Source organism: Phacochoerus africanus, chromosome 8 (genome assembly GCF_016906955.1).
Source record: "Phacochoerus africanus isolate WHEZ1 chromosome 8, ROS_Pafr_v1, whole genome shotgun sequence".
Classification (NCBI taxonomy): Eukaryota; Metazoa; Chordata; class Mammalia; order Artiodactyla; family Suidae; genus Phacochoerus; species Phacochoerus africanus.
Window position 1 is genome coordinate 37,691,327 of NC_062551.1, and position 12,688 is coordinate 37,704,014.

General features: G+C 44.0%; 1 protein-coding gene across 4 annotated transcripts in view; it reads left to right on the forward strand.

Moving 5' to 3' along the window:
• MYLK3 (myosin light chain kinase 3) overlaps nt 1-12,045 on the forward strand; it is a 68,589-nt gene extending 56,544 nt beyond the window's left edge. For all 4 annotated transcript variants that reach the window (XM_047792541.1, XM_047792542.1, XM_047792540.1 and 1 more), the window contains exons 10-13: nt 6,462-6,590; nt 8,036-8,188; nt 10,047-10,179; nt 11,623-12,045. In XM_047792541.1, coding sequence (XP_047648497.1) covers nt 6,462-6,590; nt 8,036-8,188; nt 10,047-10,179; nt 11,623-11,682 — 475 coding nt within the window. In that variant the 3' untranslated portion in view covers nt 11,683-12,045. The remainder of the gene's footprint in view (nt 1-6,461; nt 6,591-8,035; nt 8,189-10,046; nt 10,180-11,622) is intronic.
• The last annotated feature ends 643 nt before the right edge of the window (nt 12,046-12,688 follow it).

Sequence of the window (12,688 nt, forward strand, 5' to 3'; positions counted from 1 at the left end):
TCAAGTATGTTAGCCCCTTCCTAAGATAAGAATCTTATCTTATTATTTGCTATTTTAGTCTGATAGTCACATTGGCTCAAATATATTCTTTAAAAAAAAAGGAGTGTAGATTTTCTTACTTTCCTTCCCCAATTTTATGATTTTCATGTCCTTTTTTATTTTTAATTTTGTTTATTTATTTTGCTTTTTAGGGCCGCACCTGTGCCATATGGAACTTCCCTGGCTAGGGGTCGAATCAGAGCTATGGCTGGCCTACACCACAGCCACAGCAATGCCTGATCTGCACCACATCTGTGACTTATACCACGGCTCACAGCAAAACAGGATCCTTAACCCGCTGAGTGGAGCCAGAGATTGAACCTGCATTTTTGTGGATACTAATCAGGTTTGTTTCCACTGAACCACAATGGGAACTCCCTGATGTCCTTTTTTACATCTTCATGATTATCCTTTTGCTGTTCCTTGTGTTTATCATTGCTTTTACAAATAGGTTTTCTTTTTTTTTTTATCTGTATACTGGCTTATTTAAATGATTACTTTCCAGTTGTGATTTCCTCCACCCTATATCTTGTTACTTCTTTCCTATTTAGAGGAGAACTTTTGGTATTTTTTTTTAGAATGGATTTAATATTGCTGTATTCTTTTAGTTTTTGTTCGTTGGAGAAATTATTTATTTCTCCTATTTTAAATGATAATTCTGATGGGTAGAGTATTCTAGACTGCAAAATTTTCCATTTTACAACTTTGAATCTGTCTTGCCACTCTCCTCTGAGCTGTAATGTTTCTGTAGAGAAATCAGCTGATAGTCTTATGGGGGTTCCCTTATAACTGATTCTTTGTTTTTCTCTTGCTGCCTTTAGAATCCTCTCCTTTTATTTTTTGCTATTTTTACTACAATATGTCTTGAAATGGGTCTGTTTGGGTTCAATTGTTTGGGGCCCTCCATGATGCCTATATCTTAATATCTGTTTCCTTTAGATTCAGAATGTTTTCAGCCATCATTTCTTCAAATACATTTTCAATCCCCTTTTCTTTTTCTTCTCCTTTTGGAATCCCTATTATGTGTATCTTGGCCCTCTTTCTATTATCCCATAGATCTCTTATATTGCTTTCATGTTTTTTCATTTGGTTTTCTGTCTGCTGTCCTGACTGGATGATTTCCATCATTTTATCCTCAAGTCACTTATTCATTCCTCTGCATTATTCATTCTGCTCTTCAGTGCCTTTAACTCACCTTGTGACTCTGCACATGAAACTTTGAATTTTTCTTGGTTCCTCCTTAGTTCCTCCTTATTTTCTAGTTCCTTTCTAAAGTAATCTGTATAACTGTTCTTATCCACTCTAAATTCCTTCATATTTGCTCTTAATTCCTTCAGAATTTTCACTATATCCTTTTTGAATTCAGTGTCTGTTAGCCTGCAGAGGTCTGTTTCATTGTTTGCTCCTTCAGGGGAATTCTCCTGTTCTTTTAACTGGGAATGTTCCTGTGCTTCTTCATTTTGCTTATATTTTTCTTATTCTGTGAGTTTAGGGAAGACAATTACCTTGGTCTTGGAGGGTTATTTATATGTGAGAGCACTCCTAAGTAGTTTGGAAGGGATTTTGTTGTTGTTGTTTTTCTTGTTGTGGGGGCTACTTTTGTTGGATGCCCACTGTCTCTTTCCTCAGTGTGTGCAGGCTGTTATCCCCTTGATAGGGGGTGTGCTGGTATAAAGCCTGCACTTGCTTCCAGGAAGATGGAGGCAATGGATAGGGCTTGTAGCCAGTGGTGAGGACCTATGGGGCAGTAGTGCAGGCTTCTCCTGGTTGCAGGGCCCTGGAAAGTGGCAGAGACCCTCAGGGAGGTGTAGGTGGTACGTGGAGCCTTTGGCAGTAGCAACAGCAGGGCATGTGCATTCCCAGGGGAGTGAAGTCAACGAGTGGCACTCAGTTGAAGTGCCCTCCTCTGTGCCAACCCCTGAGGTGCCTGGGGCTGTAGGTGGTGCCTGTTCACAGACCCCTAGCAGGGGCGGGCCACACCCACCTCTGGAGTCCAAGATGCCTGGTATAGTTTGTCCTTACTGCCCATATCCCACACAAGAGGCACCCTGCCACCTGAGAGCCCACAGTTGTGCAGAGAAAGATATTCCTATGGTGGTCCCACCCCTCCTCCTTCTGCCCTCTGAAACAATGGCACCATCTTTCTTCTGTAGGCCCAAGCCTCCTCTGACGCACTCCCTTGGCTGTGGTACCTTGCTCCCCTAGCCAGGCTGTCACCACACAGCCAACCCTAGTCCTCTCCTCAGAACTAGGTCCCCCTGTGGGACTTTGGCCTCCCAGGGTATGGGTTCCTTTTCTCTTTCACAGCTCCCTCTTAGGAGTGCTAGTACCATCTCAATTCTTTTTTTCATTCTTCTTTCTCTCTCTCTTTTTTTTTTCCTTTTGTTCTACCCAGTTATGTGGAGTTTCTTGCCGTTTTTGGAGGTCTAAGGTCTTCCTTCAGCATTCAGTAAATGTTCTGTGCCAATCATTCTACATGTAGATTTTTTTTTAATGTGTTTGTGGGAGAACATGAGCACCACATCTTACTCCTCCACCATCTTGATCCCGCCCCCCAAATAGAGAGATTTTAAACAATAATCATTTATTCTTCCCCCCACATTTTTTTTTTTGGTCATGTCTGTGGGATGAAGAAGTTCTGGGGCCAGGGATGGCACCATTGCAGCAACATGCACCACAGCAGTGATGATGTTGAATCCTTGACCTGTTGAGCCACCAGGGAACTCCTCCTCCACACATTTTTGAGTCAGCTGGACCCAACTTATTTAGCCCATGATAAGGAGTCTTGTAAGCCAGTTATTAAACATGACTATTTTTTAAAATTAAATTGTGTAAGCTTACAATTAAAGAAATTATATTAAAATCACAGATACTACATTTTTGAAACTTATCACTTCCTAATTACTTTACTACATTTTACTATTATTTATGATGATGAGGTTATTTATGCCTATTGTTAACCTGTATTATAGAAAGACTATAGAATAGTATGCTATTGCCAAGCTCTTCCCAACTCTTCATCCAGTGACATCGTGATGGTACTTTGAATTCAGTCATGGTGAAATCAGTATTTACACCACAGACCTTGGCAAATGCTACAAATCCAGACTTTTAGAAAAATTATACAGCATTATCAGCTGGTTGTTAAACTTTTACCCACACACCACTGGTTGGGAGTCACCGATCTAGGCTGAGTTGAGCTGGGCTTGGATCCAACAGGCCGGTCAGTGAGCACAGGTCTGCTCAGGTGTCTCTCATCCTTTTCTCATGGTGATGGCAGAGGAGCAAGAGGGCATGCTTTTACAGCCTAGCTTGGAATTGGCCCACTCTCACTTCCACCAACATTCCACTGGCCAATGCAACCCACATGGCCAAGCCTAGCATCCATGGGATGGGGCAACATACACCATCTCTGGTGGGAGGAACTGCAAAATCCCATGAAGCGGGATGTGGATGGGGGACAGATGAAGCAGTGGAAACAAGAATGCATCCTGGGAAAGTAGCATCCAGGGACTGAGAGCCTGGGCCTTCTCTCCTTAAGGGGAAGGCTGTCCTTTAGTTTGGCTCCCTGGTTCTGAGGTTTGGGTCAAGTGCAGGTGCAGGGGAGGAGCAGACTGCCAGAGGAAGACTCTCTCCTTAAGGGGAAGGCTGTCCTTTAGTTTGGCTCCCTGGTTCTGAGGTTTGGGTCAAGTGCAGGTGCAGGGGAGGAGCAGACTGCCAGAGGAAGACTCTCTCTCTCCTCTCCTCCTTGTTTTCCAGCCACAACTTGACCACCAAGGTGATCTGTGTTGCTCTTTCATCAGAAGGGTGTAGGCTATGTTGGCTCAAGGTCTGCATTTGCTTGGATCTTGGCAAATCTGGAAGAAAGGAGACTGTATTTTGAAAACTCATTGCCCTGATTTAAAGGAATCAGGGCATATTGGCATAATATTTGTTTTATTCTTCTCTATTTCTCAGTTGCCTCATCTGTAAAATGGGGACAATAATCTTACCTATTTCATAGGGCTGTTGGTGAGAATGAAAAGTTTATATAGGTTAAACTTCTAGCATGTTATCTGAAAAATAGGAAGTGCCGTTAAGTTTTTTGTTTGTTTTTGTGTTTTTGTTTTTACTAACACTCATTTTTTAAGAGCTATTTTCAGTGCATGTCAAAACTGCAGAGAAGGAACAGAGAGTTCCCATTTATCCCCCATCCTCACACATGCAAAGCCTCCCCCGCTGTCAACAAGCCCTAAACTGACGCATCACAATCACCCAAAGGGCATATTTTACATTAAGGTTCACTCTTGGTGTTGTACATTCTATGGGTTGGGACAAATGTATGATGACATGTATTCATCATTATAGTGTCATACAGAGCATCTTCACTGCCCTAAAAATCCTGTTTCTTACCCCCTCTTCTCTTACCCCTGGCAACCCACCAATCTTTTTACTGTCTCCATAGTTTTGCCTTTTCCAGAATGTCATATATTTGGAATCATACAGCCTGTAGCCTTTTCAGACTGGCTTCTTTCGCTTAGTAATATGCTTTTAAGTTACTTCCACATCTTTTAATGGCTTGAGAGTTCATTTCTTTGTAATGTTGAATACTATTCCATTGTCTGGATGAACCATACTTTATTTATCCACTCACCCATTAAAGGACATCTTTATTGCTGCCCATAAAATTTTAGCTAGAGATTTTCTTCCTTTTCAGGAATGATTCTAAAAGCCAGCCTTTGCCAACCCCTTCCCCATTCAGCCATCAACTCTCTTCTTAGCCTTCCTTAAATGTCGTGTCCAGAATGCTTTGGCTGGTTCTTTTGCTTTTTGGAATTGTATAAAATACACATAACAAAATTTATCATGTTAGCATTTTTTAAGATTAGTTCAGTAGTGTTGACATAGTTCACGGTGTTGTGCAATCAACCTCTAGAGCTCTTTTTTACCTAGAAAAACTGAAACTCTACCCATTAAACAACTACCCCTCATTTTCTTCCTGCCTCCAGCCCCTGGAAACCATCATCCTACTTTCTGTCTCTGAACTGACTACTCTGGGAACCTCATATAAGTGGAATCATACAGTATTTTTCTTTTTATGACTGGCTTATTTCAATTATTGTAATATCCTCGAGGTTCATCTCTATTGTAGCCTGTGTCAGAATTTCTTTTCTTTTTACAGCTAAATTGTGTTCCATTGTATGTATATATCACATTTTGTTTATCCATTAATCTGTTGATAGACACTTGTGTTGCTTCCACTGTTTGGCTATTGTGAATAATGTTGCTATGAACATGGGGGTATAAATATCTTTTCAAGATGCCTCCTTCAATTCTTTTGGATAGATACCCAGACATAGGATTGCTGGATCATATGGTAGTTCTTTAAAAAAAAATTTTTTTTATGGCTGCACCTGCAGCCTATGAAAGTTCCTGGGCCAGGGGTTGAATCAGAGCCACGGCCGAGGCCTATGCCACAGCCATGGCCACACTGGATCTGAGCCGCATCTGCAACCTATGCTGCAGCTTGTAGCACTCTGGATCCTTAACCCACTTAGTGAGGCCAGGGGTCAAACCCGCGTCCTTAACCCCTGAGCCACAATGGGAACTCCCTTTTTAAAAATTTTTTGAAGAACTACCATACTGTTTTCCATAGCAGCTGCACCATTTTACATTCCCACCAAGAAGGGTTCTAATTTCTTCACATTCTAACCAACACTTGCTCTTTTCTATTTCTTTCTGATGGTGAGAGACGGTATCTTATTGCAGGTTTTTTTTTTGTTTTTTTTTTTATCTTTTTGCTATTTCTTGGGCTGCTCCTGCAGCATATGGAGATTCCCAGGCTAGGGGTTTAATTGGAGCTGTAGCCACCGGCCTACGCCAGAGCCACAGCAACATGGGATACAAGCCGTGTCTGCAACCTACACCACAGCTCATGGCAATGCCAGATCCTTAACCCACTGATCAAACCCACAACCTCATGGTTCCTAGTCGGAACCACTGCGCCACGATGGGAACTCCTTATTGCAGCTTTGATTTTTACTTCCCTGATAATCGGCATTGTGAAGCATTTTGCCTCTTACCGTCTTCCCTTTAGCCATATCGCACAACAGAGCAGTCCTCCACCTACAGCTTCTACTCAGTTTGTTTGTGTGCATTCCTGTGGCTGCAGGCCAAATGGGATAGATTCATCTTCCCTCCTTTTCAGATTGTAATGCCGGAGGAGGAGAAGGACTGTGGTTTTCTTATTCTCCCCAGTGATTTAGGGAAGTCTGCATCTAGGGCCTGGGGGTGTGCTGATTTCCCAGTGAACCACACGTGGTGGGAAGTGAGGTCCAGACCAGAAAGGGTAGGGGGTGTTTCGCTCCCCCCAGGAATTAGCCTGGCATCCACATCTTCCCCCAGGGCTCTCAGCCCTCATCCTCTGGGCCTCTCCTTTCCAGGTACAAGCCTCGGGAGAAGCTGAAAGTGAACTTCGGTACGCCGGAGTTCCTGGCCCCTGAAGTCGTCAATTATGAGTTTGTCTCATTCCCCACAGACATGTGGAGTGTGGGAGTCATCACCTACATGCTGTGAGTGCCCTGGGGCTGGCTCCCCACTGGGGATGGGGACCATTTGTCTGCGTTTGGGTACCCTTACAGGCAGCAAAATTTGAGCGTGTGTTTATTGGGGAGGTGTTCCCAAGAAACAGCCATCGAGGAGTCGGGAAATGAAATGGGGAAGGAAGGCGACTAGTAAAGTGTGTGTCGTGGAGCCGGTAATTATCACTGGAGTTTAATTCTTGGGGAACCTGTGACCCCCTGTAGGGCAGCCGCTCAGAGCTCTTGCAGCTGAGGGGTGATGGAGCTGAGGTATTGATACACTGACTGTAATCAGGTGTTGCTAGTGGGCTGGTCCCAGGGGAATTAATTCCCTGAAACATCTGGGTGGATAAATCAGCTTCCACTGGAGAGAAAGCCCTCCAGCCCCGATGCATGGGTGCTGTGGTGCAGGTGGGGTGCACAGAAGCAGGAAGGAGAGGGGCGGGCAGGGCAGGGCACAGCTGCTGGGCTGTTAACCTGGTCTCTCCCGCCCTGCGTGCACTGTGTGCTGTGGGCTGAGGAAGCAGAGTTAGGATGCGCTGAGAGGCGATCCACGCACAGACTAAATGTCTTCCTCTCTTTCTCTGACTGTGGATGCTCAGCTCGTTCCTCAGAGGCCCGACAAAATCAAGCTTTGCTCCCAGTCTTATCATTATGGCTTAACTGGTTCCCTGCACTTTGCGTCCTGCACCAGGTGGGGCAAGACGGTGGCCCAAAGGCCAGCCAGAGAGGTTGTCCTGTCTCTCCACCCTCTCCTAAAGGATTCTAATAAAGCCAGTCTTCCTTTAGCCTCTGAGGCCTGGATAGTCCCAGAGATATGCCAAGCTGTTTTTAAATTAAGCCCAATGTACCTGATAAGTGGACATATTGGGTTGGATCCCAATTCACTCTCTCTCTCTCTCTTTTTTTTTTTTTTTGGTCTTTTTGCCTTTTCTTGAGCCGCTCCCGCTGCATGTGGAGGTCCCCAGGCTAGGGGTCTAATCAGAGCTGCAGCCACTAGCCTACGCCAGAGCCACAGCAATGCAGGATCTGAGCCGCATCTGCGGCCTACACCACAATTCACAGCAACGCGGGATCCTTAACCCACTGAGCAAGGCCAGGGATTGAATCCGAAACCTCATGGTTCCTAATCGGATTCGTTAACCACTGCGCCACGACAGGAACCCCCCAATTCACTCTTTACTTCATGGTGAAGGGAAAAGCTGAGACGTGATAGGGGATGTCTTCTAATACTTGTCCAGCCTTCGATTTTTCAATCCTTCCACTTGCTCCCTTTGTCAACTGTCTCCTGCAGAGAAACAATGGGGCTGCTTTTCTTTCCAACCCTCTTGGTTCTGATTAGTCCTCTTTGACCTCGTAAGACTCTGTTCTGTCTTGGTGATGTGTGTTGGCAGGTGTGGCTCCCACGTGCTGACAGTCCTTTCTCTCCTCCGTAGACTCAGTGGTTTGTCCCCATTTCTAGGGGAAACAGATGCAGAGACCATGAATTTCATTGTGAACTGTAACTGGGATTTTGATGCTGACACCTTTGAAGGGCTGTCGGAAGAGGCCAAGGACTTTGTCTCCCGGTTGCTGATCAAAGAGAAGAGGTAACCTTTATCGCTTGTCACCTGCGATCCACTCTGAGTTTGACCACCCGTCTGGGGGCTGTGAAGGTCAGGCTGCTGCTGGGTGGGGCTGCTGAAGCTAATGGTCCTTCCTTCCTGCAGCCTGATTCTGCCTGGGATATCTTAGTTTGCTACTTCTTGGGGGTGGGGGGAGATAGGGAAAGGAACAAAGGACATCAATTAATTAAAAAAAAAAAAAAAACCAACTAGGGGAGAGCCTATTGTGGCTCATCAGAAACGAATCTGACTAGTATCCTTGAGGATTCGGGTTCGATCCCTGGCCTCACGCAGTGGGTTAAAGGATTTGATGTTGCTGTGAGCTGTGGTGTAGGCCGGCAGCTACAGCTCTGATTCGCCCCCTAGCCTGGGAACTTCCATATGCCATGGGTAAAACAAGACAAAACAAAAGGAAAAACTAGGAGCATAAAATGTAGGCAGTTTTAGAAAGGACTATATTTACAAATTAGGCTTATTTCCAAGCTATCACTTTTTTTTTCTTTCTTTTTTTTTTTTTTTTTTTTTTTTTTACTGTACTCTCAGCCTGCAGAAGTTCCCAGGCCAGGAATCAAACCTGAACTACAGCAGTTCCCATTCTGGCTCAGTGGGTTAAGAACCCGGCACAGTGTCTGTGAGGATGTGGGTCTAATCCCCAGCCTCAGTCAGTGGGTTAAGGATCCAGCATTGCTACAAGCTGCATTGTAGGTTGCAGATGTAGCTTGGATCTGGCATTGCCATGGCGGTGGCATAGACCTACAGCCGCAGACCCGATTTGACCCCTAGCCTGGGAACTTCCATATGCCACAGGTGTACCCGTAAAAAGAAAAAACCAGAAACCTGAACCACAGCAGTAACCCAAGCCACAGAAATGACAATGCCGAGTCCTTAGCCACTAGGCCACCGGGGAACTCTCCCATCACATTTAATAGACTAATGTTGAAAAAAAGTTGAGATATGCAGTTGTTATTCTGCAGAATAAAAGACAGAAAACATATTTCTTGCCAATGAAGACCTGCTTGGTTTTCAGCAGCTGCATCAAGGTTATGGATTGGACTGTGAGTTTTCTAATATTAGACATATGGGAATAACTACGAGTAGTGGCGCCTGAGAATCTGAGCTCTGAGACAGCTCATGGTTCCCTGGCTTTCACTGTGAAAAATTATGTGAGAGGGAAAATATTTCTAATTCAGATGAACAAGTTGGCAGTACTCTCTGGGAGGAGAGATGGGCTTCATTCAAGGCTCATAGTCTTTTACTAGTTTTTGTTTGTTTGTTTTTTGCTTTTTAGGGCCGCACCTGCAGCATATGGAAGTTCCCAGGCTAGGGGTCAAGTCAGAGTTGCAGCTGCTGGTCTGCGCCACAGCCACAGCAACAGGGGATCCAAGTGGGGTCTGTGACCTACAGCACAGCTCACAGCAGCAGGGATCCTTAACCCACTGAGCAAGGCCAAGGACCGAACCTGCATTCTCATGGATACTAGTTGGATTCGCTACTGCTGAGCCACAATGGGAGCTCCCTCTTTTACTTCTTCAGAGCAATTATGGGCTCAGCTGGCCTCCCTGCTGTCCTGTCTCAATCCCCCAGCACTCTCCAGGAGGTGGTGATGAATCACTGGGATTCAGCCCCTCTCTAGAGGGCAGGGAACATTCTGCTGATGACTTTCTTGCACTGTTAAGGATGGGATTTTAGATGGGAGAAGGTCTTTTTTTTAAGCACATGGCATGAATCTGCCTAAATGATTCATCTGTTCCACCGACTGGGCTACCTACCCAATTGAACAAATTTGGGGACAACTAGAAAAGGAACCCCAACTAAAAATCTCAATGGCTGTTTGATTTCACAGCTGCAGAATGAGTGCCACCCAGTGCCTGAAACATGAGTGGTTGAATAATTTACCTGCCAAAGCTTCAAAATCAAAAGTTCGTCTCAAATCCCAACTATTGCTGCAGAAATACATGGCTCAGAGGAAATGGAAGGTATCTGTTTTTCTGCAAAGGCAGCGTTTGTCTTCTTAAAATGTCCTTTGAAACAAGTGTACTAAGTTTTTACTTACATTTTGATTCTAAATAGATTATTTAGGGGAAGCAAATCTCTTAGGTCAAAACCTCTTACCTTGGAGTTCTTGTTGTGGCTCAGCTGTAATGAACCTGACTAGTATCCATGAGGATTCGGGTTTGATCCCTGGCCTTGCTCAGTGGGTGAAGGATCCGGTGTTGCCATGAGCTGTGGTGTAGGTTGCAGACACGGCTCAGATCCTGTGTTGCTGTGGCTGTGCCATAGGCCAGCAGCTGTAGCTCTGATTTGACCCCTAGCCTGGGAACCTCCATATGCCTCTGGTGCAGCCCTAAAACAAAATGAAACAGAAAAACTTGTGATTAAAAAATGCCACAGACCAAAAATGACTGGCATAAAGGTAGCATTTAATTCAAACTTATATGGACACTTGAAGAGACAGAATGAAATTTGAGCCCATGTTTTCAAGGACCACAGCAGTCAAGTGCTTAGAACAAATTGCCTGTTGTTTGAGGCTGATTCCTCCACATTTTGGAAATAGGGGCCTAGGAAAGCCCTATTCGATTTTAAAAGCTTTATAATTTTGTTCACAACACAATTATTTGGTAACCATGGACATAAAGTGTATCTTAAACACAATTGTCCTGCAGACAAGTGGCTTTCCAGCATTTTAATATTGACTCAGATCCTCGATTTAAAAAACCCGAAGTGCTTTTACCCAGAGAGCCAGTACACAAGCATGTGCATATACACACACATGGAAACAGAAATACTGTGACATTTGCTCCGCAAAGTGTGATGCACTCTGATCTTTTCTTTTCTATGATATTTGGTTTCATTAAAAAAAAAAAAGTTGGTCATTACCCACCAATTTGATTTTGGGACCCACTAGAGGACTGCGAAACACAATCTGAAAAGCACTGCACTAGGGTGCTCCATTTTTCACAAGAAAAGGGCAGGAGAACATATTTTCTCACCTCATACTTGCTCCAAACATGTCCCTGAAAGTCATATGACGACTGTGCTACTACAATTTTCTAGAATCTTCTTTTCCCCTTTAGCTTATCCATTTTTTCTTTTTTTGTCTTTTGTCTTTTTAGGGCTGCACCCTCGGCATATGGAGGTTCCCAGGCTAGGAGTCTAATCAGAGCTACAGCTGCCGGCCTACACCACAGCTCACAGCAACACCAGATCCTTAACCCACTGAGCAGGGCCAGGGATTGAACCCACAACTTCATGGTTCCCAGTCAGATTCGTTTCTGCTGCACCACAACGGGAACTCCTAGCTTATCAATTTTAAACAAACTCAGTTGACTAAGCTTGCTTAAGTCCTTTTATTGTTTCTTCTTGAAGAAATTTGTCTAAAAATATGCTTTTTACCCCTTTCTTTCTCTCCTTACTTTAAGAAACACTTCTATGTGGTGACTGCTGCCAACAGGTTAAGAAAATTTCCAACTTGTCCCTAATCCTCAACTCTGCTGCTCCCACGGGCCCAGAAATTATTGAGACTGGTGATGAAGTTATGGCTGAAGATTTTTAATAATCTGATCTTTCGCTAATAATCGTTGACTCCACTTATTTTGTTAAAAAAAAAAAAAGGTTATGGCTGTTGTCTTCCTTGTGGATAAGAAGTGGCTGTAAAGAAAGTGACCTAAGAACTTTTTTCTGCCTTAAAATATCATTAAGTTGAAATGCTATGATTGCTTTTCAAATATAACTACTTTTGGAGATAAGTATAGGTATGCTTTAGGTAGGTAGGAAAGCTTCTACTTTGCATATGTTCATTTAAATCTAAGCTTAGTCTGATTAAAGCACCCAGTGGACTATCACACAGGGCATGTTATTCAGTGTAACCTTCTCCACTGAAAAGAATTCCTAGCATTTTGATTTGCTCAAGTGTGAGCTGGTATTTTATACTACATGTGTTGCTCTAATATGAAGCAATTGTGGATATTGTGGATTTAGGGCAATGATTTTCAAACTTGTTTTAACTTGTGCTTTTTTTTTTTTTTTTTTTTTTTGCTTTTTAGGGCTGCACCTGCACCATTTGGAAGTTCCTGGGCTAGGGGTCATATTGGAGCTGCAGCTGATGGCCTATACCACAGCCATAGCAATGCGGGATCCGAGCCATGTCTGCAGCCTACACCTTAGCTTATGGTAAGTCCGGATCCCTAACCCACTGAGTGAGGCCAGGGATCGAACCTGCATCCTCATGGATACTAGTCGGATTTGTTACAGCTGAGCCACAATGGGAACGCCTTTCTTTCTTTTTTTAACTGTGCCCCCTTTTGAGAATCAAAACATGCATCTTTTAATATTCTTTGGACTTTCAAAGTATAATGACTGTCATGGCTAAATCAGAGCACATCAGAGCCTTTTAAATCTTTTGTACATCCCTTGACTCTCTCCTAATTCTGCCCTGTCCTGACACTGGCAGTCTCCCTCCTGATCTCCCTTCCTCAGTTATGAACT